The sequence below is a fragment of the Galleria mellonella genome, unplaced genomic scaffold (assembly GCF_026898425.1).
Source record: "Galleria mellonella isolate WM207_F2 unplaced genomic scaffold, CSIRO_AGI_GalMel_v1 utg57, whole genome shotgun sequence".
NCBI classification, from domain to species: domain Eukaryota; kingdom Metazoa; phylum Arthropoda; class Insecta; order Lepidoptera; family Pyralidae; genus Galleria; species Galleria mellonella.
In genome coordinates this window covers 1029151-1056331 of record NW_026442119.1, presented here as the reverse complement: position 1 = coordinate 1056331, position 27181 = coordinate 1029151, and the positions used below count along the sequence as shown (strand labels likewise).

Here is a 27181-nt window from a genome sequence, read left to right as displayed (position 1 = left end):
CTGCCAAACATAAGTCTTCTCAATAAGGGGAGATTTGCCAGTAATTGTTACACTTGGCAGTCAGGTTAGCAACTGCAGTTTTTTTTATGGGTGATAATGAAATAGTAACCCCACCCGCGCTATCGGTATACACCGGCGGGGCACCAGTGAAGGATGATAGATGAGGATGAAGCAGGTCAGTTAGCCCATCGTGACGAATTCAACAAGAATTGTTCACGATGGTTTCCAGAGGGAACCACGTGGAGGTCGACTTAATAAGGCATATTGCTAGCAATGGGGCTGTCAAACTCCATTGCTAACAATCCCTTTCCCTCCCAGCAACTGCAGTTGGATATTTAGTGATGTTTTAAGAAAAACGTTGCGTTCCATCTCTCGACCATTAAGTTGCCTTAGTCTCTTCTTACGACACGGGAAATGAAGTGGTAGCCTGTTCTATGCCGGAACCACACACCAATCGAAGCTTATGAAAATTCCGAAAACGCTATTAGTTCACGTTAATGTTCAAAACCAATTAACCAGTTTATTACCCGGATACATGCATAATTGTTTTGCTTAACAAACTTTATTGTAACATATCGTCACCTTTATGGTAAACTTACGAAACTGAAAAAGATACATTTTACAGCGGAACGTTTTGAAACATTAGAATGCAAATAACTTTTGATAGAAGACTACTGTAAAAGATCATGCTAAAATTTTAGTTTTAAAATCCTGTTTTTTATTGAATGCGCTTAATTAATTATTATTATATTACAAGTATCAGAAGTAAATGCATATTCATTACTTTGCACCTTCATACATGAGAGTTCCTAGGTATTGAGTTATACAACAGCAAATCTACGAAAATGGCAGTTTCGTAAGTTGCCAAAGAAAATAATTTATTTTAATATCTGGCAAACTAACGAAAGTGCCACTTTCGTAAATATACTAAGGTATAAATCACGTGTTTTGGAGAAAACTTCAGTTTAAATAAAAACGGTATAGCAATCATTCATGTAAAATAACTAAATTAGGAATGAAAAATTGATAAAATAATTGTTGAAATTTTCAAATTAAAGTGTTTATTATAGAAAATTCTATAAAAATATGCTAAGTAAGTTTACTTTGGGTATATCACAAAAATATGGAGATTCGAGCTACTCGATTTCTTTAACCGTTAGAAATAGAAATTTGAAAATAAGCCACAATAAGTAGTATGACGCAAAATGTAGATTTTTTAAGAAATGTCAAATTTGAAAAAACTGCAGGTTCGTAAATTTGCCATAGAGGTGATGATATGTATTTAAAATCACCGCCAGCGTATTTCAAAAGAGCAGGCGAAATTACTATTCTATTATTGCCCCATTAAAAAATATTTAAAATATCAAATTCTGGTGATTTACAGGAGTTTGCGGAGACCGCCATGAATGAGTTGCTGGGCTGGTATGGATACGAGAGACTGGAGCTTCGAAGGTGGGCAGCTTCTAGGGCTCGGGACGCGGCCAGTCCTGAGCAGGCCAGTGATCAGAAAAATAAAGGTGAATTATCAATTTAATGATTTTTTTTATACAGCTTAGAATGGCAAACAAGCTGACGGCCCACCTGATGGAAAGTGGTAACCGTCGCCTATAGACACGAGCAGTACCATAGACATAACAGAATATACTGTTTCGCCCATGATACCCCCCATGCGTTGCCATTCCTAAGGACTCAGATGTTATTCCTCTGTACCCAGTAAATTCACGCCATATCCCACCCTTCAAACCGAAACACAGCCATGCAAACAACTGCTTCACGGTTGAAACACGAATGGGACAGAGGCACCCAAGCAATCGACTTTTGTACAAAGTCTCCCTCTGGTAAATTAGATAGTTATTTATTTATTTGTAAAAATAAAATCAAGATTTATTTACATCTTACGGATTTATGTACGTCGGTTCTTGTGTTCGAGACTTGTATTTAAACGGAAGAACTAATATATACGAATCACAGCGCGCCTCATCGAGGTTACAGCTCACCCAAAAGCTGGTAGCTACTTTGCGCAAAAGATAAGTTTAACAATCCAAAGAGGCAATGTTGTCAGTATCTTAGGTAGGATGCCTCGATGTGGTGCGTTGAGAGACTATTTATAATTAATTATAAATGATGATATTATAAATTTTTTTGTTTATTTTTTTTTTAAATATAATGATTATATTATTAAAATATATACGAATATATATCTTGTTAAAATATATACATATACTTCTACTAGTAGAGTAGTGGTCTAACAGCTATAAAAAATATCCTTTTTTTTTACTACACATCAATTTTCTTTAAAAAATTGAAAAAAATACAGGGGATGAAAGATTACAATCTTATAATGTCATCAATTTATTTGAATATAAATAAAATTAATAAAAAGTTCGAAGAAAGTTAAGCCCCCTATCAATGCAGCTGCGGTTCCCTGAATTTGGACGTTCCGTTGAAACCACAGGTTACCCTCGTGTATTTTGGCGCCAAATTACCTCCATAGGGCGCCACAGATTAATATCAAGTTATTTCATGACTTGCGTATACTTGAATGTTATTCTTGGAATACATATTCATTAATATTTGTATATCGCTAAGCATGTTTCATAGAAAAATGACAGACACATAGCTAAGGGGCTTTATTATTCGTGCCGCACTTTTCTATATATGTATTTAAAAAAAATTAATATGGAATGGTAACTACGTCGGCGCTATCGGGTTGAGGCATCGGCATCGGCAGTGAGAGTTTTTTTTTAATGGATGATAATGAAATAGTAACCCCGCCCGCGCCATCGGTATACACTGGCGGGGCACCAGTGAGGGATGGTTGGTGAGGATGTAAAGGTAGGTCAGTTAGCCCATCATGACTAATTCAACGACAAATTAGTCACGATAGTTTCCAGGGGGAACCGCGGGGAGCTCGACCCGATAGGATATATTGATAGCAATACGGTCTAACCTCCCTATTACTAACAATCCCTTTCCCCTTCGGCAATGAGGGTTGATAGATGAGGATGAAAGCAGGACAGTCAATCGTGACGAATTAATAGGAGACATTACATAAGTGGTCTTAAAAGCAATAGAATCTGAAACTATAATTTTTAGAATTTTTGTCGGTCTGTCTCTATGTTCCGGAACCACGTCAAAACAACTACTCTAAATTGAATGCGGTTTTAACATATATGTTCCTAAAGATCTATCTTAAAAAAAAAAATCTGGTGAATGTCTTATCTTAATACGCTGTCTAAAAGTGGTTACCTAACTTCCAAAATCCACGCGTATGGAAACACGGGTAAAGGCTGGTAGTAAATAAATGAAATTTGTAAAAGGAATGGCAAATAGACCGCTCATTTGTGAATGGAATCATCACTTATATACATGAACGCCACTATATGACCATGAGAATACTTAGGACATCACTGAATATACTATGACACCTGTGCCCTCATATTTAGAGGGAGAAGGGATTGTTAATAATGGGAATTAGTAGTTCTATTATATTAGCAATTTTTGATGGATGAAAATGGTACAGTAACCCCGCCTGCGCTAACGGGATACGCTGGCGGAGCACCAGTGAAGGGTGATAGATGAGAATGAAAACAGGCCAGTTAGCCCATCATGATGAATTCATCAGGAATTAATCATGATAGTTTCCAGGGAGAACTGCGAGGAGGTCGATCTGGTATATACCCAATATTGCTAGCAATGGGATTCTCAGTCTCTATTACTAACAATCCCTTTTCCCATTTTATTAGCAATACACCCTGTCAGGTGGAACTCCTCGCGTTTCCCCCTAGAAACCATCGTGTTTTATTCCAACTGTCCATCACGATGGGCTAACTGACCTGCCTTTTTATTCTCACCTATCATCCCTTACTGGTATATCTTTGCTAGTGTATACCGATTGCGTAGGTGAGGTTACCATTCCATTATTGTCTATTTAAAAATCTCTCACCTATAGGTATCCGTGTGGCTGTGTGGTCCTGGCATAGAATAGACGACCTTTTCCATTCCCGTGGATGTCATAAAAAACGTAAAAAACGACTAAGGGACGGCGAGAGATGGGCAGCAGCGTCCTTCTTAAAATATCTCTAAAGCCCGACTCTGGTTGACAATCCGCCTGCCAAGCGTGGCATCTACTGGCAAAACCCCCCAAGAGGGAGGCTTATCAGCAGTGGAAGGTTAAGGGCTGATATGATGATGATAGCTATCACAGTGGACTAAGGGATTATTACATGTGAGATATGCACGATAATGCATCCCATTCATACTAAATGTTGATACTAAATATAAAACCCAAGTCATTATCATTCATTTAATGATGAACGAATGAAATAGATCGTCTAATCGATTAAAAGCTCGGATAACTCGAATTATTGCGAGTTGCCTCGTGATATTCTATCGTTGAACAAGGAAAATTAATAAGCATTGTAACGAGCTATCACTTGGACCGTAAACGGACCGCGCCCGGTATAATGAGAGCCTATTCAGTTTCCGAACGTATTTTTTTTCATTCAATAAGTATCATTCGCAAATTAATTGGAGACGGTTACTTGAGACGTTCATTTTTTAAGAGAAAAAAAAAAACTCGCGATCATAAATAATTTAATTGGCATCTCTATTCTATAAACTAAGAGTTTTGTATTTTTAGGATATCGGTATACCCACGTTACATGTCTATATTTTAAATATAGAAAGGGAATTTTATGAACTTACTATGTTTGTAGTTTTCCACAATTGTTTCGACTTCATCAGAAAGTCTTCTTTCCTAGGAGATCGACCCTTTGTGTCACAGCATCTCCTCTCGCACTGCGGCGGACTGTTTAAATATCATCTTTCACACAGTCCGCCCATGTCTTTTTTTCTTCTATATCAATTCATAAATAGTAAATTGTCAAGTAACTAATCATAAATAAAAAATGTTTAATTACAGATGAATGTTCGTGGTGTAATAAGAACATAACAAGCGAAAGTGGCGCCCTCCAGCAGGCGGGCGCGACGTTTTGCTCCGAGTTGTGCTTCAGTCAGTCGCGGCGTGCCAACTTCAAGAGGGCGAAGACGTGTGACTGGTGTAGACACGTGCGGCATACCGTCGCTTATGTTGATTTTCAGGTAAAATATGAAATTGTCACGTTAACAATCCATTATCCTACTGCTGAACTCGGGTCTCTTCTTATGAGGATGACATTAATTTAATATTTCAAAGAAAATAGAGTTTTATTAATATATTATTCAGATACCTCTTTCATACACCAAGAAATTCATCATGGAAAACTACCAATGTCTTTTTTACCTTTCACCATAGTGTTGAAATGCAAACATGATTTCCTCAAGTACCAAATCTCGTCCTTCCATAACAAGAGGCCATATTTGCATTTATTTTTTATATTTATATGGAATCAATTTGTATTATTCTGATCCAAATTGTGTAATCGGATGGTATAATAGGAATTTTCATACGTATTTCCATCACATCATCAAAAATGATATATGTATTTAATATATTTTCCAGGATGGCGCAACACAACTTCAGTTTTGTTCAGACAAATGCCTCAATCAGTACAAGATGCATATATTCTGCCGAGAAACCCAGGCGCATCTTGAGCTCAATCCTCATTTGGTGAACGCCTCGTCTTCATCAAACCTAATCACACCTGAACTTTGGTTGAAAAACTGTCGAAGTCGCTCAGCTTCACCCATATCCGAAAAGTCCACTTCGCCGGTCCCTGATAATTCATCGATTAAACAGACTAATTCAGAAAAGGCAGAAACACAAAAGGTACAGAATAGAAAATCGCCCCTACCGCTAATTACAGTAGCTCCAACAGCGAAACTGATGAAACCGAAGCTACCGTCTGAAGAACGAACACTAATTCAGAAGTCGCCCGAATCTAAAAAAGAAACAAGGAGCAACAAAATGAATCTGCGAAAACGGAGAACATCAAAGTGTTCTGCAACAGTTACGTCACAAACAGTTAAGCGCACATCGACGCCGAAAGCACAAGATCTCCGCATATGCAGTCCTTCTATAGAGGGATCTTCCCCTGCCTCGACTACAGGGAACAGTGCTATACATTCACCCACTCATCCCGTTAACTCGCACCCTGTACCACCACCACATTTCCAAAATCCAATATTCGGAATGCCACCACCTGTTTTCATGGATTCATTGCCAAATGAACATAGACATCCTAGCATGTTCCCACCAAGATTAAATTTTTTGCCTCGACCAGGTATACCAATGCATGAAAGACCTAGAATCCCTCCGCCATTAAATTTTCCACCACCTTTGGGGCAAGTTCCACCTGTGACTGTATTAGTACCTTATCCAGTTGTATTGCCAATACCACTTCCTATACCTATTCCGATACCAATAACTTCATTTATACAAGCACATTGTGCTAATAAAATTAAAACAGAAGTAAAAAGTGACGATACCGAAGGACCTTTAGATTTTACAATGAACAGTGATAAAAGAAAGGATGAAGACAATGTAAATAGTAGTGAAAATAATCCAGGGATATTAGATGATAAAATTGTATATTCTGAAACAAATAATGAAAACGAGCGAATAGAAGACGAGGATAGAACGGAGACTGAAACTTCAGATACGAGGAATCCTGAACAAACATTACCAAAATTCAAAATAACAAGATTAGGTAATAAAATGGCGAAAATTGTTGCTAAACCTAGGGAACCGTCTGAATCTAATAGACCTTTGAGGAAAAGGCGGAGATTGGTAGAAGTGTCTACCGAGGACGATGTTCTTATTCCGAAAACGCGAAAAATTGTTCAAGTTTGAATATGATATAGAAATAATAGTTTAGTCATTTATATCTGATAATATACTCAGTATACATATCACAAAGCATGGTAACCCGAACCGAGTTCAATATTCAATGAAATTGCTAGTCCTAGATTTAAGTTAATATTGAAATTGTATATTGTACATATACAAATATACTAACTTTTGAAGACGAAATTAAATGTTTAAAACATGCTGCTTCTGTTGAATTGCTTCTTGCCAGGGTCTCTTGTTTAGATAAAGGGTTTCTAGGGCGGAAGGTAATAGAAGATGCACACTCTAAGTAATACTGCATAATGTATTTACAGTGGATGAGTTACACCAGTTCAATTCGGTAGCAAATCAGTCGCTTTGCGAAATCAGGTTTTTTTTTAAAACCATAACAAATATTCTTATGTAAAACAAAATTTGTCTAAGATTCATGTTAAATATTAGAATTAAATTTTTTTTTTTTCGAAAATGCTTGGAAAGTTAGTGATTTGTTACTGTATATCTTAATGGATAAATAATACCAAGATGGTAATAAAATTCATAATAATGAACAATTTTTAGTAAGGAGCATAATCGAACAAAGTCTCAAAGTAATTTTTGAGCTTTTCCTAAAAAATCAGGAGTCATGTTATCGATTTGTTATGAAAGGGTCAAAATTTGTTCATTATGTTTTAGGATTGTATTCTGTTTTGTGGATACTATTATTGGGTTTCTTGGTATATCCATTATGTCTGAATATGTATAAAAATTAGGAAGCACTGTAAATGTGATATTAGTAACTTATTAAATTTCACTGTATGTCTTATAATAAAAATAATAACTAAGTTTATATGTTTATTTTTATATGTTTCACCTTACGATAAAGGGCATCACAATAACATTATCGTCATATCAGCCATTAATTAAGTCCACTGCTCAACAACGCCTCCCATATAAGGAGGTTTGCCACGCTTAGCAGGCGGGTTGGCAACCGCAGTTAGGCTTTGGTGATGTTTTAAGAGGGACGCTGCTGCTCATCCCTCAACCATTAATTTGCCTTGGTCGCTTCTTACGACGCCCATGGGAAAGGAAGGGCCCCGTTTTAAGCTGGAATCATACCACGATTATCATCGCAATATTATTTAATTTTTTTTTTACCCATGATTTCTATTCAACCAATTAAAAGGTAGTAAACAAAAAACCGTCTCCAAAATAGGAAGAGGTGTTCAAACTGTCTGTATTTTTTTATATTTGTTACTTCATAATTTTTTTTAGCTTGTTTTATGGACCATCATAAACTAAATGTATCTATATTAGGTCATTTAGCAGTTTGGCTTTTAATATTGGTGATGGTGGCATGTTTTAGAGAAAGAAACATTCTATGCCGGGACCTACAAATCTATTATTATAAACATGGCTAAATTTATATGATAATTTTTATTTAAATCTACAGATGGGCAAAGCACCGGGTTTAAACCCGGTGCTTTGGTAAAAACCCAATAAACACCCATAAACTCCCATAATCACCCAAAAAAATAGGTTTTTACGTATTTTTTTGAAAATATGTAAGTAATACCAATAAATTATTTTTATAAATTGTATTGATCAATTCTACAATATTAAATAAAACGTTAACTAATAATATTTCAGGAAATTTTAAAAATCTATATATAATAAAATGAAAGTAATTAATTTTCAGTGTTTTCATGTTGCAGTTGATCAACATGTTGGCCTTTTGCTTCCCGTAGATAGTTTCTTCATTTCATGGCCGTATATATTTAAATTTTATACAGTTTGTTTCTTCTTTCATCCTCTTTATTTTTTTTTCTTTGTTGCGACGACGCTGGGTAAATCATCTGGACACTGGGTCTCACTATCGCCAAATATATTTGGAGATCGGCTTCGGCTACGGCTTGGCAGACATTTTTTTCTTTCTACAATTTTAAATTAAATTTATTAGTCATTTAGCTTTTAAGTCAAAATAACTGGTTTTATCAGAATTGAATTTTTATTATTATTTAATATTGTTTTTGTAGAAAACAATATTAAATAATTTATTCAACGGATAAAAATGCAATTGTGCACTCGCCATGACAAGGAATAGTGGAGATAAAATCAGGTTAGTTGGACCAATTTGACTCAGTGTATTATTTTATTCGTCGAATGTCAAGGGATTATAAATATATAACTATTAGGCACGCCAATTACACGAGAGACGACTACAGTTTTTGAAACAGCAAAAATATTAAGATTATAATAATCAAACATTAGAAAAATGGTATTATGTAGTATGATTGCTTTTTAATTGCTAGATGACTTAAATGCACTTCTTAAATATATTTTATTAATTTACAATAGCAATTTAGTTCAAAGATCGCTCTGTAGAGGCAGCACCATCGGTCGCTCGTTAATTGTCATTGCCGTGTTCATTGTGGATTTATAAAGCACCGGAATCGAATCTGAGACATTATTTTTCTAAACTTATCGATTAACCTAATATTTTAAAATGTTACGCGAAATTACTGTTTTATGGACCATCATAAACTAAATGTATCTATATTATATCTGCCGTTAATTGTCCACTGCTAACACCATTGCTAGTAGTTGTATCGCTTGGTAAGCGGGGGTGGGAAACGCAGTTTGGCTTTTAATATTGGTGATGGTGGCATGTTTTAAGTGGGGCGCTACTGCCTTAGTCTCCTCTTACAACACCCATGAGAAAGAAACGGGCCTATTCTATGCCGGGACCTACAAATCTATTATTATAAACATGGCTAAATTTATATGATAATTTTTATTTAAATCTATTGGAGATTTAGTTCATATTGGTCCTTACATTTCAAATATCACTATGATTGTTTAGAGAAGTTTAGAGAAATGGCTTCAGAGAATCTACACCACAGTTAGCACATTTGCAGGTGTTGAAAATGTTTAAATATCGAACGTTAAATTGTGCTTAGTACGTTATCCTAAGTATTGAATTACGCTCGAATACAGGAGCCTACCATAGGGTAGGTGCCTGCATTCGTGGCAGGTTGGGCTGCTAATATAATAGTACTTACCAAGTACCTAGTAGATAATTTTTGATCACCATCAAATATCTTAGTTTTTGCATATTACGTCCACGTTGAACGTAACACATTCCTTTCAGTTTTATAATGCTGTTCCCTTTTGTCTAGCCTAGTATATATTTATGCCCCCCGCAATAGCGGCGGGAGGGCCGACACACTTCGTGTTGGTCCTTAATCTTATATATTTACTAAAACCTATTATGTCTATTGGGATTGGGGGAGAGGGGAGAAATGTTATATAAATAGTTATTAAAGAGACATTCAAGGGAAAAGGGCAAGCCCTTATTTACTTTCTTCACTGTAACAAGAAAGAAGTAAGAAAACTCCATGCCGACATACACAATAACATCTAGTATATGTCGGCTTAAAACCTCGTGTGCCGGAGGTGGTAGCCTCCGGAGCTGAAGCCTGGATAAAGGGGTACACCCCAAGTCTCTACCTCGCCCGCCCATACCATCTGTCGGGCAATGAGAAGACCGATTGATTTGTTTAGATATTTTATGCCAGGCGCATCTTTCTCTGATAGAAATAATTCTTTTTAGTCATAACTTAGTTTTATAGCAAATATTTAAATAAATGGTACGCAACAAACTGTGGAATAATAGCAAGTGAGAAGTGGAGCAGAAACAACCAGATAGAAAAGTAATTATTTCTGGTCAATACTATTAATATTTACACAAGTGTACCAACTCCACTCTGTGAGTCACTTAAAATTTCAAGTATGTCAACAGTAAAACAAATACCGATATAAAATTCATAATTTTAATGTCTTGTCTCATTGAAAAAACATCGCTAAAATCATTCACGGAAAATATTCATTGCTATATTTAACATTGTTCTTACATTCTAACAGCTTGGCCGCACAAGCTGAAAATAGTATGCCTCTAGTTAATATATTGTACATTTGTTGAGATCCAATCAGAGGTACTACTAATTAATAATGGCATAATATTGCAATCTATAATATTAACATCTTCAAAATAATTAAAGCATTACTGGATGATCAATAGTATCTAACATTTTAAGTAAAGGCAATACTGGCGTGATTTGTACAACTGAGAAACATAGTTGCAAAGTAATAATTCTTTTCTACTTAAAACAAGTAGTTGATAGTCAAAGCTCTATACATTATATATTGTATACGCATTACAGGATCAATTCTTATTGTTATATAAGTTCCAAAGAGTTATAGCACCATCAAGTCCCCCTGCCGCCATGATATTGGCATTCCATTGAGAAACTTTTTCCGATGAGTAGGCAATATCTTGCACAGCTTGTTTGTGTTCAGTCAGAACAACTAATGGACGTAATGAGAACCATGAAAATATACGGATGTGTCCATCCCAGCCACCAGATGTGAAGACCTTGCCGTCTGATCGGGACAGGACCTTGTTTACGCCTGGGTTCTTGATTGTAATATCTGCCTTATGAGCCAAAGTTAAGTCTTTTCTACTTATGCTAAATATTTGTATCACATTAGACGCAGTGCCAATTATACCTCTCTGTTGATCAAGGTGATATTCCACTGACATTGGACATTGTTTAGTTTGCAGTTTACCAATGCATTGACTAGTGTTGAGATCCCACAGCAGGAGCCATCCTGCTTCATAGCCTACTAAGAGACACGGTCTATCACATGGAAATTCAATAAATTTCATACACATAGGATCTCCTAGTTTTGGCGCTGCGCTGTCAGGCTCCAAACTACCAGTTTTCTCTCCAGAGAAGTTATAAATATGTATTTTTGATTCACTGTCAGGTACATAGAGTATATTGAGTTTTGTGTTGGCTTCAAAACGGCAAAAACCTGGATAGTCAATGGCGATGGTAGCATCTTCTTCATAGCCGTTATTGGTAAGAGAAAATATTTTGTAGTTTCCTCCCTTTTCTTGAGTGATGAAGTGAGTGTCTGTGTGAATAATGTGCAATATGGGAGCTTGACCAACTTGGATTTTCTGCTGTACACGGTTAGTCTGAAAAAATTAAATAATAAATTATTATAAACATTTTGTCTGTTTATAAAACTAGTTACATTTCTAATATTTAAATAAGTGAGTAATAGAAGTAATAGAAAGAAAAATTTTAAAAATATAAAGGTAATAATGTGTAATAGCCATGTGCATATAACTAAATAGTGTACAAATGTACTCATATTTCAACAAGAATCATGATTATAATATTGTCGCTATTAATTTTTCAGGCCACAAAATGTACTTATTTAAATGGCATATATTATTTCAATGTATTCAATATCTATTATTGTAATTTTCTAGCTAATATTTTGTTGGGCCACAAATCGAGGGTAGATCAGAAACTGCGTCGTAAAGATAAGTTCTAGAATAGACACGTCATTAAAAAATTTTGTTCACACACGCTCGGGAATCGATATTCCTCCTATTGTAATTACGGGTATCACTTACCTGAAGGTTGTATGCATAAACGTAACCATTCTTAGAGCCGGCTAGTAACCTCTCCAGTCCGCCGGGTAAAAAGCTAAATGCCAATGAATAAACAGGAACATTGTCAACATTTCTGATTGTATAAACTGGATCTGGAGGTAGCAGTGCCATATCTGGTCAAGCTCGAACCAAAATATATAGGAATTGTAAAAGAAAATAATAAGAAAATTAATTAAGCCATTAGAAAACCAATCACAACTACGCACAACACAAAACTGACATGAAAACAAGAAACTTTCGTATCATTATTATTATTTTTTTAGTTGCTTCTTAAGGAAGGCAAAGGAATTTAGAGTATACAACGAAGAGAAAGTTAATGGACTTAGTACATGATCCTTTCATAAGGAGCTATTAATTTCGTAGACAAATATCGCTTGTAATACGAAGATGCTCTCCCGTCTTAGAAACATCAGTAGATACATTTTTAATTTAAGCTGCTTAATTATCTATGAAGATCATAAAACAAAGGCTCTCTATGTCAGTACTAGAAGCGATAATAATTAATACGTGCTTTTTTTATAACGCTGCTTTTGTATATAATGACAGCATAGTGCAAGTATTATATTTTCTGGGTTTATCGCTTAGTTTTTTTGGAATCTTTCAAAATGTTTTCACTTGTATATATTCCGAAAGTGGGGTGAATATAAACGAGATAGGAATATTAATTCCTAAAATAAGTAAAATTATCTGGGATTGTCACTTTTATAAAGTTAAAGTACGTAAGTAGATAAGTAGTAACGATCGTTGAAATGTAAAAAAAATAGCTAGCATAAAAAATTTTGCTTATAAATAATTTTGTCGCTTGTTTATATTAACATTTTATTAAGCTGGTAAAAGCAATTTTGATAAACCTAATTCTTAAATCTTTTTATATCATAAGTGCTTCTCTCCGCCGACTTAGTACTTCTACGAGTATTCTCTTTCTTCGTTTCTATTAACTCCTTTAGTGGTTCGAATTACAATTTTTTTTCAAAAATTTTTTTGATGCCATATAAGTATATATTGTACATATTATAAATTAATTTACTTATTTTAAACAACAATTACATCCTACTTATTATACATTCAGAAATACAAATATATATATATTTTTAATAGGTGATAATGGAATGGTAACCCCGCCTGCGCTATCGTTGTACGCTGACGGGGCACCAGTGAGGGATGATAGGTGACAAGGTGAAAGCAGGTCAGTTAGCCCATTGTGATGAATTCTACTAGAATTAACCACGATGGTTTCCAGGGGGAACTGCGTGAAGGTCGAACTGACAGGGTGATTGTTAGCAATAGGTCAGTTAGATCCTATTACCAACAATCCCTTTCCTCCCAATACATATATATTACTTATACGATTTAAAATACATACACTACAAAAAACAAATTATGGTTGAAACATATAGTATAAGAAAGTAAATATATTAGGTTTGTTTTATTTTTACCACTTGATCGCAAATGGCGCTAGTTGTAAAAGCGCAGTTAACCTATTTATAGTCATGCTGTGTTATAACGTATTTATCATCATCATTGTAATGACTAAGGATATCTATTGCAGTCACTAACCTTGATTGCAGGGGAAAAAGGGATTGTTAGTAATGGAGACTGAGAATCCCATTGCTAGCAATATACTCAACCAGGTCCTCCTCCCGGTTCTCCCTGGAAACTATCATAGTTAATTCCTGATGAACTCATCATGATAGGCTAACTGGCCTGTTTTCATTCTCATCTATCACCCTTCACTGGTGATCCGTCAGCGAATCCTGTTAGCGCAGGCGGGGTTGCCATACCATTTTCACCCATCAAAAAAAAACCTTGTTTGCAGAAATATTTTAATGAATCTCGCAGTTGAAAAACAGATGAGGCCAGAAAATAGCAAACGACAATAACATTTAAACAGCATTTAATGTAGTATACGAAACTCTTTACAAATACTGGTTTGTTTTTCTATTATTGACTTAAGATTGTGACATTCCTTTTCTAACTACTATTGTCTGTAATAATACCAATGTATCGTTATTTTTAGTTGAATTAAACCAATATTTCCCTATGGTCTATATCGTTTTGTATCAATTAATTCAACTAATAAAATACAACTAATTATGTCAAGAAAAAGCTGTAACAAGAAATTTGAATCCGAAATGATATCGTCAACTCCAGGGCCGGCTTCAACAAGTTTGTCGCGTTACCTACGGCCGGAAAGATTTGAGTTAGATCCAAGCTCTACCGATGCTGATTTAGAATGGACACATTGGATATATACATTCGATAATTTTTTGTCAGAAAGTATTGGTGAGTTTACGGAGGAGCATAAATTAAAAATCTTGATTAATCACTTATCTCCCAGCGTTTATGTGTAAATAAAAGAATGTAATGATTATGAGTCAGCTATTTCAATTCTAAATAATACTTACATTAAACAAAAAAATGAAATACATGCACGTCATATCCTTGGCACTCGAAAGCAGCGCAGTGATGAATCTATAGATCAATACTTGCGCCAACTTAAGCTTCTTGCTCAAAAATGCTACTTCAAAGATGTTAAAGCTGAACAATATCGATCTGAATATATTAGAGATGCATTTATTGCTGGTATTTCCTCACAAAAAATTCGCCAACGTTTATTAGAAAATTTTGAACTCTCACTTGATCAAGCTTTCAATCAAGCAATTTCACTCGAGATGGCAGAAATTAATTCCCTAACTTACAATGGTAATTCTTTGCCCCTTAATTCTGCTGATGCCGTTATTTCATCTAATTCACAAAAGAAAACTCAAATATGTTCCCTGAACAACAACGATGTATCTACTGTACGAGATAATTTGGTTGAGTCTACTTTAGCTGCTGCTTCAAATAAAAGAAGATGTTTCTTCTGTGGCAGTAATGTAATTCATCAGCGAATAAAATGTCCAGCTTTGAATAGTACTTGTCAGATTTGTTCTAAAAAGGGACATTTTGCTAATGTTTGCCGAAGTAAACAAACTATGAATGCTGCTGTAACAAACGAAAATGATACTAATTATTCTGTGGAGGTTGCTGCTATATCAGCAGCTTCTTTACCAAGTCTACATAAGGCAACTGTACCCGTTATTATTAATAATTATCGTGCCGAAGCTCTTATCGATACCGGAAGCTCGATAAGTTTCATAAATGAAGAATTGGCGCAACTCTTGAAATTGAGACAGAAACCTTGTCAGCAAATTATTACTCTAGCTTCACTTAATCATACATCTCCAGTCACCTGTTACTGTAATGCTACTATAAAATTATATAATCACTCTTACAGCAATGCCAAGTTACTAGTTGTACGTAACTTATGCACTGACATTATTTTAGGTCATGATTTGCTTAAAAATCACCATTCTCTAGAACTCCAGTTCGGAGGTCCCAGAGATTCTTTGAAGATATGCAATGTTATGGCTGCAAATTTACCTAACGCAACTCTATTTTCAAATTTGTCGCCTAATATCAAACCTGTGGCAATAAAATCAAGGCGCTATAATGATGATGACCAAAAATTCATTTCTGAAGAAATTCAAAAGCTATTAAAAGATGGAATTATAGAGCCAAGTATGTCATCTTGACGAGCACAAGTCCTAGTAACTGGTGGCGGTACGCATCGAAAACGTCTTGTTATTGACTATTCACGAACGATAAACAAATTTACAGAACTTGATGCGTATCCATTGCCGAACATTGAATTTCTTGTATCTAAAATTGCTCAGAATAAATATTTTAGCCAAATAGACCTTAAAAGTGCTTACCATCAAGTGCCGATTCTGCAAAAGGAAAGACCTTATACAGCATTTGAAGCATGTGGTAAATTATATCAATTTACAAGTATACCTTTTGGAATTACAAATGGCGTATCAGCATTCCAAAGAACGATGCAATATATTATTGATAATGAAAATCTTACAGATACTTATGCTTACTTAGACGATGTCACTGTTTGTGGAAAGGATAAACTTACCCATGATGCTAACTTAGCCAAATTTATGACAGCAGTAGAAAAATATAAAATTACTTTAAATAAAGATAAATGCAAGTTTGGCTCTGAGTCTATTAACTTATTGGGTTATACTATAGAGAATAACACTGTAAAGCCTGATAAAGAGCGTCTTAAACCATTACTTTCTATGCCTGCACCTACAGACTTAACTTCCTTGAAGAAAATATTAGGTATGTTTGCACATTTTTCTAGATGGATAAACAATTATTCAGAGAAAATAAGTCCTTTAATAACGAATAACTCATTTCCTTTATCACATGAGGCAAGCGAATCATTTGAAAGTATCAAGAAAGATATTGCAAATGCAGCTTTGGTAGCAATTGACGACACACAAATGTTCACTGTCGAAACAGATGCTTCTGATCATGCTTTGGCAGCAACGCTTTCGCAAAATGGACGCCCTGTAGCATTTTTTTCCCGATCCTTAACAGATTCTGAAAGAAACCATTCGTCAATAGAGAAGGAAGCATCAGCGATTGTTGAAAGTCTACGTAAATGGCGTCATCATTTAATTGGAAAACATTTTCTTTTAATAACTGATCAACAATCTGTCTCTTTTATGTTCAATCAGAAGCATACAAGTAAAATTAAGAATGAAAAAATAGAGAGATAGAGACTGGAACTGTCTTGTTTTAAATTTGATATTATCTATCGACCTGGTAGACAAGATATAGTATCAGATGCATTATCAAGAGTTTGTGCTAGTACATTTTGACGTAAAAATTTATATCAACTGCACAATACTCTATGCCATCCAGGAATCACAAGAATGGCTCATTGGGTGCGTTCTAAAAATTTGCCCTATTCTCTTGTAGAGATTAAAAACATGACTGCGAGTTGTCCTATTTGTGCCGAGATAAAACCTAGATTTGCAAATAGCAAAGGACGACTTATCAAAGCTACTTCTCCATTTGAAAGACTCAGTTTAGACTTTAAAGGACCGTTACCTTCGAATACTGAAAATAAATATATATTAACTATTGTTGATGAATTTTCTCGTTTTCCATTTGCTTACCCGTGTAAAGACGTATCATCAGGAACTGTCATAACGTGTTTAAAGGACCTCTTCTTTACTTTTGGAACGCCTCTATATATTCATTCAGATCGTGGTGCGGGATTTATGTCACAAGAATTTAAAGATTTCCTACTAAGAAATAATATTGCTTGTAGTCGAACTACACCTTACAATCCGGAAGGAAATGGTCAAGTTGAGCGATTGAATGGGACACTGTGGAGAACCATCCAATTATCTTTAAGATCCAAGAACCTTGACATACGATATTGGGAACAGGTACTACCTCTAGCATTACATTCCATACGCTCTTTGTTATGTACTGCTACGAATGCAACTCCACATGATAAGTTGTTATGTTTTCCCAGACGATCTGGTAATGGAATTTCTTTACCTTCGTGGTTAATGATTCCTGGTCTAATACTTTTGAAGAAAAACGTAAGAAAAAGTAAATATGATCCTCTAGTAGAAGAAGTCGAATTGCTAGAATCCAACCCAAATTATTCTTTAGTACGTTTTGCTGATGGACGAGAGGATACTGTATCTAATAGACATCTTGCCCCAATTAATAGATTCGTTGGAGATATAGCTAACACTGACGAAATTGAGAACTCCGATCGATCTCGAACCGATACAGATACCGAGAGCTACAACACCACGACTGAAACCGACAATTTGAATACTGATGGCACTGGGCCCTGGGTCGATTCGTCTCAGCGGCTTATTCGTGAAAGAAGACCACCCGCTTATTTAGGGGATTATGAATTATAATAACTTAGGTTTTTTTTAAAAAAAGGATGGGTGAATGTAGTATACGAAACTCTTGACAAATACTGGTTTGTTTTTCTATTATTGACTTAAGATTGTGACATTCCTTTTCTAACTACTATTGTCTGTAATAATACCAATGTATCGTTATTTTTAGTTGAATTAAACCAATATTTCCCTATGGTCTATATCGTTTTGTATCATTTAATATTTTATATTTGGTAGGATACGTAAAGACAGAAAGACAGACGTAAAAAAAACTAAAACGTAATTTTTGTTCCAAATTATACAAACGAAAAAGAGTCTTAATAATAAATTGTCATAGAAATTGTTGGCGCGGTTTATAGGGCGTAGCGGAATGAGTCGCTACAATAGATAGATAGATAGATAAACACTTTATTTGAGCCATTTATGACACACGTAAATTAATAAATAAATTTATATAATCTGATCGATGGTATTATTCCTGATCGATGGTCAAATGTCAATACCAGTTGCTGTTCTAAAGACAGAATGACCGCTGTCAGTTTGTTATGTCGATGTCATTGTCACTAGATAATCGAGATGTCAGTCATCATTCCAGACAAATTATCTTTTTGAAGACTAGGCAGCATGTCAGTCAATTCATCACTCAAAAAAAAAAAAAAAAAAAAAAAAGATATTACAGTCATAATCAGTTTCTTATTTCTCACTACATTAGTTAGTAGTATTTATCGCGTTTTAAACAATTTTGAATGAGAAATAATTGATTTACATTATAATGGGTGCCATAAATAAATTAAGAAAATTTGTTTAATTACGGAAAGTCACAAATGGCTTCGGAGTCGCTTATAAAGACGAGCAAGTATACTAAATACACATCGTATAAGAAAATCTCGTATCGTAGCTTTTTCGTTGGCCTACTATTGTTTATTGTGGTGTCTTTACTATTTATTGTGATGTTTAATGCATATTCGGGCAGTTCCCCGCGGACAGACTTTCATGAACCAGTGAATTTAGATTCTACATTATTAGAAGTTGTGAATTTGAAAAGTGATGCGCGTCTATCAAGTGCTCGTGTTTCCAACTGCACTTACTGGGATTGTTTCAATGTGTATAGATGCGGGAGAGGTGGACACGATAAGATAACCATATATATTTATCCTTTAAAGGATTATCGGACTGAGAGTGGAACTCCTTTTTCTCAGTTTTCAAAGGAGTTTTATGTAATATTAGATACAATTAGACATAGTAAATATTATACATCTAATCCAGAGGAGGCGTGTTTGTTAGTCCCTAGTATAGATACATTGAATCAACACAGTTTCTCTAAGAAACATGTTTCTCAAGCATTACATTCTCTTAAATAGTAAGTTAATCTAATACTTTCATTACTATTTACTCAAATTTTAACACACATAACTTTATAATTGTATGCTAAATTATTTATTTATTATGAATAATTATGCAATGTAAATACAATATTTGTGCAAATTTGACTTTACCTAAGTTATTACTATTTTAATGTTAGTAGTAGTTTTGCATTGTATTTTTTTACATTAAAGTTATGTAGGTGTCTAAACAAAATATATCTGTATGTTCAGTGTATTGAAAATATATAAATGAGCTTTACTTAAAATATTAAACTATAGGTACATACTATTTTTTCTTATCAAAAATCATATTTAGACTGAATACAAAATCCCAGATTTTGGTATATGTTTGTCTACATATTATGATTTAATACATTATATTAATATAAAAGTTTGAAAAACTTTATTGTACAGTAAAATTTTAAATTACAGAATTCTCAAGAAAAGAATGAGTACAATGTGAAAATAGTTATTGTATATATGTATATAGTAATTAAATGTTTATTTTTCCGACAGTTGGAATGATGGTGAGAACCATCTCATATTCAATATGTTGCCTGGTTCAGCACCGAATTACAACTCAGTTATTGATCTCAACACTGGAAAGGCCATTATTGCAGGAGCTGGTTTCGATACATGGTCATTTAGATATGGCTTTGACATTTCCATTCCTGTATACAGTCATACAGCAGAAAAGATTGACAGTTCTCAACCAGACCAGAAGAATTACTTGATTATATCAACACAGTTAAACATACCAAAACATTACTTAGAAGTGTTACAAAATATAGCATCTTCATCGAATGATTTGTTACTATTAGATAAATGTAAAATGGATTCAGACAGAATAGATTACAGTAAACGATGCGAGTATACAACAGGAAGAATGTTTAGTTACCCAGACGTATTAAAAGAGGGGATGTTCTGCCTGGTCATATGTAGTGCAAGACTGACACAAGCTGTGCTCATGGACGTTTTAGCATCTCAATGTATACCAATAGTGATCGCTGACTCTGTAGTGATGCCATTCAATTCTCACGTAGACTGGAATAGGATTTCTTTATTTGTACCTGAAGATAATGTAAAGAATATAGTGAAGATAGTACATTCAGTTAGTAAGGAGAGACGTGGTGAGCTGTATTGGCAGTTACGTTGGGTGTATGATAAATATTTCGCTAGTATAGAAAAGATGACATTGACTGCATTAGAAATAATAAATGAGAAAGTGTTCCCATTAGCAGCTAGGATGTATGAAGACTGGAATATGCCTGAACATATAGTAAGTATTTTCAATGTTTCTTTATGACATTAGCAATAGCATCACTAGTATTTTATTCGTACCTAACATATTTTTGTGAGGAAGGAAAAGAGATTAGTAATAATGGGAATAAGTAGCCCCATTGCAAGCAATACACCCGTCAGATTGACTTCATCACGGTTACCCTGGAATCTATCCTGTTCTGTTCTAAGTGAATCCATCATGATGAGTTAAGTGACCTGTCTTTTCATGCTTACTTATCATCTCTCACTGGTGCCCACCAGCATATACCATTAGCGCAATCGAGGTTACCATTCCATCATACATTTAAAAAAAAAAACACATTTTTGTGATGTTTCAATTAATAGTTCTTATATGTCAGCTCTTATAGTTTGATTCTAAAATTTTGATTGTAAATTTGGTTTACAAAATTTCCTGAGGTACTACTTAAAATGTTGATGCATATGTATCATATAACATGCCCATTTTTCAAGGATGACCTATACTGTATAGTAGCAATTGACTTTCCTATTATGTAGTTCTAGATTCGAACTTCATATTGAGTTTTGGTCTTGTTAGTTGCTATTATTGCCTGGTTTCTCATAAGAGTTATGTGTGAGCATTAAACAAACAGGGTTATTGGGTGGCTTTTATTAAAAAAAATCGATTTAGAAAAGTTTTAGTAATATTTTTGTCCTATATTTATTAAGGTTTATGTACTGGATTATGGAACTACTGAATTGATTCTCAAAGTTCACTCATTATGTAAATTACAGATTATCCTTGACGGACGTAAACCATAATGTTTTTATTTATTTTTCATCGGAAAGGGAGTTAAGAAGTTCCTGTGGGCGAAGTCGCGGGGAACACATTTATTTCCTTTGGGGGGAAGGATTATGAGTACTGGGAACTTCATTGCTAGTAATATACACTGTCAGGTCGACCACCGCGTAGTTACACTTAGAAACAGTCGTACACAATTCCTGATGAATTCGCCATAATCATGACTTGACTTGGTCATTAGCTATCATCTTTTACTGATACCCCGTCAGCGTAAACCGATAGCGTGGACGGGGTTATCTTACTGTTAAACATTTATAAAAAATACTAATTTCAAAGTGAAATTTGCTTTCTTATTTTTAATTACTTGCTCATTAATTCATTCATTGCTCATTCATTAATAATAATAATTATTATTATGTTGCAATTTCAATTATATTTTATGTTATTACTGTGGTTATTTATGCGGTTTACTGGTAGTAAACGCGATGTGATGTTAAGTTTGCATTTTACACTGTTTAACCATATTAAAGTTTAATACATAAATAAAATACATCCTATATTATTGTATTCCAAATCTTACAAATAAAAAAATATACATAAAAGAGATCACAGCGATAATAAAAGCGGTCGTGACCCTATCACCAAAAGGGATCTCTTCTGGGGCTATTTATGCGAAAGTGAACCATTAAGGTCCACGAAGATAAGGGACAGTCTTTAGCCTACCTCTGTCCATCAAAATAGTTCAACTTGAAATGCATCGCATAACGTGCCAGAGAGAGAGGGAAAAAAGTATTTATTGTACGCGTTCATAGGCTACGGTAACCACTTATCATAAGGTGGGCCGTATGCTTGTTTATTAGTAAGGCTTGGTGATTATTTAGAATTGATTGTCACGTCATAGAAATTATACCAACATGAAAGGTACTGGAATGAAACGTAATTAATATTTACCTACAGCCATATATATTTAATAATATTCTATTGTAATTCTGTGTCAAAGTTATAATATTCTGAGACATTAAAGTTTATACTGAACAAAGATAAACCCAATATCTGTCTTAACTCAACATGCGTACATCAGCGTTAATCCGGGTCGACGGCTCGAACTCTGTGGCTATAGTAGTTCACGGCAGTCACCTATGATCGCTCTTAATTTATTTATACATAATATCCCCGTCCATATTTATATGTATATAGCTCTTACATATCATGTTCCTGTGGGAATTTTGGGAAATACTGTTTTGGTGGAAATAATTAAAAATCAGTTGCTGAATGTATGTAAGCGCAGAATTTCTCTGCACCCATTTTTACCCGCCTGCGCTATCGGGATACGCTGGCGGGGCACCAGTGAAGGATGATAGGTGAAGATGAAGCAGGTCAGTTGGCCCATCTCATTGAATTCATCAAAAATTAATCACGATGGTTTCCAGGAGGAACCGCGTGGAGGTCAACCTGTTAGGGTATTTTGCTATTAATAGGTCTGTTGGCTCTTATTACTAACGATCCATGTTCCCCTCACCCTGCACCTATTTCCTTAATTCATGTTTTGTTATGTTTTTAATTGTCAATACAAGTTTAAAAAGTTTGTAAAATAGCATTGAATAGTAAAAAAAATAATACACCCGTACGTAGCCAGAGCGGGTAGCTAGTAAATAGATAATATCGGGGGTAACAAAATCTAGTATAGTTCTATCCACAGTGCCATAATGCAATATATCAAAACCTCACTGTGAGTCAATCATTGTGAGTTGTGGTGTTTCAATCCAATCCAATAGCACACTGGATTGGGAATAGAATATTTATTTATTTCATCAACTGGGTGAGCTTTACAGTCTACCAATAAGCTCACCCAGGAAAGCATCAGTACAATAACACGTATGTATAATTAAAAAGAACAATATTGACAAGATTATTAAAATCACATAACAATAATAGAAATAACATCTATATTTAAAATCTCTAAACATAAATACTCTGTGGTCATTTGACGAAACTACAGCAAGTTGGAGGCAAACACGTCTAATTGCGGATACCGGCTCAAAACATTATTGAGTAGTTTCAATGCAAGAGAGAGAGGGGAGCTTGCTTTTTTTTATACAACTTAGAATGGCAAACAACCTGATGGAAAGTGGTAACCGTCGTCTATAGACATGAGCAGTACCATGGACATAACAGAGTATACTGTTTCGAACATGATATGCGTTGCCATTCCTGAGGACTAAGGTGTTATTCCTCTGTACCCTGTAAATTCACGCCATATCCCACCTTTCAAACCGAAACACAGCCATGCAAATACAACTGCTTTTGTACAACTCTGTTCCTCTTAACGGATCATCAAATATATTTCCTTTGTTTTATTTTAAAAAATGTGTTAGGGATGATTTCAAACAAAAATATACTTGCAACAGATTTATATGAGATCATCACCAATGATGAAAACAATTTATAGTAATAATGTTTTATTTTAAATTGATGATAACTTAAAAAAAAAAAACGTTCATGCTCACTTTTTTACTTTATCCGAGTAGTAAGTACTTAATATTATTCTCAATTTCGTGTATAATATGATATATGTCATATATGTATAAGTGTTTATATATATAATTTTAGTATGTATGTATATCAATAATTACTAGTACCGCATTCGAGTATTCTGACACTTCCCAATGGTTGACTGAGAGAGAATGCTTTTAGCATTAAGTTCGCCATGTACACATATATGTACTAATGAATAAATAAATAAAATAAATAACGGTAACCTCGCCTGCGTTATCGGTGTATGCTGGCGGGGCACCAGTGAGGAATGATAGGTGAAATGAAAAACAGGTCATTTAGCACATCGTAATAAATACACCAGTAATTTACAACACCATGCACCATTAGAAATTTCCAAGGTGGACCACGTGAATATCGACCTAATTGGGTATATTGCTACTAGATAGCGGACTACCGGTTCCATTGCTAGCAATTTGCTAGCAATGGAACTGGTAGTGCGCGTTACTAACAATCCCTTCTCCCACATGATAGATTAGGTACATTGCTAACAATAAGTCCTAGTCCCCATTACGAGTACTAACAATGGGTCCTAGTCCCCATTACGAGTACTAACAATGGGTGAAAGAACCCAAAATAATTTTGTAATATAGAGTTTACTGCCACTGTATTACGTACGTAATGTATAAGACAGAAATATCATAATTTCCTATAAGACGCCTTTAATCCCTAAGGGTAAAATAAACGTTCAAGTAATGAACTACCGCCCACGGACGATCAAGTTAAGGTGTGAGTTATTTCAGAGCTTCCACGTGACTATAGTTTTTCGAAGCCGAGACGGATAAAACGATAAACTGTAACATTAATACATTACATGTGAATATTATTGTTGTAACATTTTAATACCATTTTTACAATTGAGAATGTTTAAAAAAAATCTGAAGATATTTTAGGATTGTATAATGCCCGGGCTTAGTGTATTTACACGTTATAAACTTAAAAAAAAAAAAAAAAAAAACTAATTTAAACTAATTGAATTGTCGTAACCTCGACGAGTTTAATTCGTTCCATAACCTTGCTCGTATGTCAAATTGCTCGTATCTCAAAGCAATTTTCCCCATTGAAATTAATTGAAATGCCATTAATTCTTACTCCCAAAAAACCACCTCAGTTGTTTTCGTTAAGTGTCAGTCTGAGGTGGGAGAAACTGTAAGACACCAACATCCACGCCGCATGTTGGGGTCGTGTGCAGCGGTGTAGTGTGCGATTCCGCGTATATCAAATCTTGTTCTCATCTCAAAGCCAAAATATCGCTCGCTCGGCGGCTCGTATCTCAAAACACTTGTATATTTGGGCACTCGTATATCGAGGTACCACTGTATTTTAGTTACAATATCTATATATTGGTCCAATAATTAATATGTTAAATGTCTGTTATTCAATATTTAATGTCGGAATGAAGAACCCGATTGAAATTAATATAGATACATATCCGACTGATACGGGCGACTACGAAATTGGCGATTAGCTTTTTTCCATCATCAATGACAAAAAAAAAATAACAATACATAGATATTGGATTAGTAGATACCAATAATATCTATGTCTATTTGGTACTCTATGTGGCATTTATTGTTTAGTTTTTTTCGCCGTCAATGTAAAAAAAACCATATACAGATTTTTTTTTATACAACTTAGAATGGCAAACAAGCTGACGGCCCACCTGATGTAAAGTGGTAACCGTCGCCTATAGACATGAGCAGTACCATGAACATAACAGAGTATACTGTTTCGCCCATGATACCCCCCATGCGTTGCCATTCTTGAGGACTCAGGTGTTATTCCTCTGTACTCAGTATATTCACGCCATATCCCACCCTTCAAATCCAAACACAGCCATGCAAACACAACTGCTTCACGGTTGAAACACGAATGGGACAGTGGTATCCAAGCAATCGACTTTTGTACAAAGTCTCCTGTCTCCCTCTAGTAGATATTGGATCAGTAGGTACCAGTAATATCCATGTTTATTTGGTACTCTATATGGCATTTATTGTTTAGTTTTTTCCACCATCAATGTAAATATATATATCTATAGATATTGGATCAGTACCAATGTTACCTATGTATGTTATGTCTATTCTGTGTGGTATTTGTTGTGTCTAGATTTTGTCTATTTACAATTTTATTATACATGTGAAATTTATCACGAGCATTTTCTGCAGTACGGTCCAGTGAACCCGCTGTTTTTGCCGGTGACTGCGCCCAAAGCGCCGGGCTTCACCGCGGTCATACTCACGTACGACCGCGTTGACAGCCTCTTCACACTGGTCAAGAAACTCGTGAGGACGCCGAGCCTTGCCAAGATACTCGTCGTGTGGAACAACCAGAAGAAACCGCCGCCGCCATGTGAGTTGTCATCATTTTAGCTTGATTGTCCACTCCTTCGAAGTATTTGGCATTCCATTATTTCTGACTACCCTAATGGCAGAGAGATTGGGGGGGGGGGGGGGGGGGGGGGGGGGGGGGGGAAGCGATTGTTAGAAATGGAGTTTGACAGCCCCATTGCTAGCAGTATACCTTATTAGGTCGACCTCCACGTGGTTCCCCCTGGAAACCATCGTGAACTATTCTTTTTGAATTCGTCACGATGGGCTAACTGACCTGCTTCATCCTCACCTATCATCCTTCACTGGTGCCCCGCTGGTGTATACCGATAGCGCGGGTGGGGATCCCATTCCATTATCATCTATTAAAAAAAAATGGCAGAGAGAGGGAAGGATTTGTTTGTTAGTATGTAGACTACTACTCCCATTGCTAGCCTACCTACTATATCTTTTCAGGTCGACGTGGTTCCTCCTAGAAACCATCGTGCTAAATTCACGATGGGCTGACCTGCTTTTTCATTCTCATTTATCATTCATCTTACATATCACCTCACTGGTGCCCCGCCAGCGTATACTGATAGCGTTCACGGGGTAACCATTCCATTATCATCCAATAAAAAAAATGGGAAACAGATTTGTATATATGTTCACTTTTAAATATAGGTCCGCAAAGAATGCTTTCGAGCTATCTTACATGTTTGAGGTCGTCGTTTCATTCCAACTAGTTCGCTTCATACCATTTTAGAAAGTTCGGGTTTCAACAAAAGGTAAACTTGATGCTGAAATTACGTAGCTATTCCTGTCAAAATGTAACAATTTCGATCGTTAG

The 27181-nt window shown here is 35.2% G+C and overlaps 4 protein-coding genes and 1 pseudogene across 4 annotated transcripts in view; 4 read left to right on the top strand and 1 right to left on the bottom strand.

The window, feature by feature from the left end:
• Window positions 1-7616, top strand: part of LOC113509907 (sine oculis-binding protein homolog) — a 46278-nt gene extending 38662 nt beyond the window's left edge. The window contains exons 2-4 of the mRNA XM_026893333.3: window positions 1385-1517; window positions 4925-5103; window positions 5504-7616. Of these exons, the coding sequence (XP_026749134.2) occupies window positions 1385-1517; window positions 4925-5103; window positions 5504-6793 (1602 nt within the window). The 3' untranslated portion in view covers window positions 6794-7616. The remainder of the gene's footprint in view (window positions 1-1384; window positions 1518-4924; window positions 5104-5503) is intronic.
• A 2969-nt stretch (window positions 7617-10585) lies between these two features.
• LOC113509751 (guanine nucleotide-binding protein subunit beta-like protein 1) lies at window positions 10586-12534 on the bottom strand. The gene is made up of 2 exons (XM_026893162.3): window positions 12258-12534; window positions 10586-11810 (listed from the first exon to the last, which is right to left on the bottom strand). Exons 1-2 carry the CDS (start codon window positions 12405-12407, stop codon window positions 10992-10994), a joined length of 969 nt encoding a protein of 322 aa, XP_026748963.2. The 5' UTR covers window positions 12408-12534; the 3' UTR covers window positions 10586-10991.
• Window positions 12432-15871, top strand: LOC128201693 (uncharacterized; the record flags this gene model as incomplete). The annotated part of the gene is given in 2 exon segments (XM_052899397.1): window positions 12432-12498; window positions 14826-15871. Coding segments are annotated over 2 exon segments (1113 nt in total), but the record flags the coding sequence as incomplete, so codon positions are not given.
• Window positions 15872-16151: 280 nt separating this feature from the next.
• LOC128201660 (uncharacterized protein K02A2.6-like) lies at window positions 16152-18092 on the top strand (annotated as a pseudogene).
• A 651-nt stretch (window positions 18093-18743) lies between these two features.
• Window positions 18744-27181, top strand: part of LOC113509908 (exostosin-2) — a 47559-nt gene continuing 39121 nt past the window's right edge. The window contains exons 1-3 of the mRNA XM_052899307.1: window positions 18744-19427; window positions 19948-20710; window positions 26191-26374. Coding sequence (XP_052755267.1) covers window positions 18892-19427; window positions 19948-20710; window positions 26191-26374 — 1483 coding nt within the window. The 5' untranslated portion in view covers window positions 18744-18891. The remainder of the gene's footprint in view (window positions 19428-19947; window positions 20711-26190; window positions 26375-27181) is intronic.

Excerpts from the sequence above, each read along its gene's own strand:
- LOC113509751 (XM_026893162.3), bottom strand. The coding sequence starts at position 12,407 with ATGGCACTGCTACCTCCAGATCCAGTTTATACAATCAGAAATGTTGAC. Across the intron at positions 11,811-12,257 it reads TTTATGCATACAACCTTCAG|ACTAACCGTGTACAGCAGAA; the intron begins GTAAGTGATACC and ends TAATTTTTTCAG.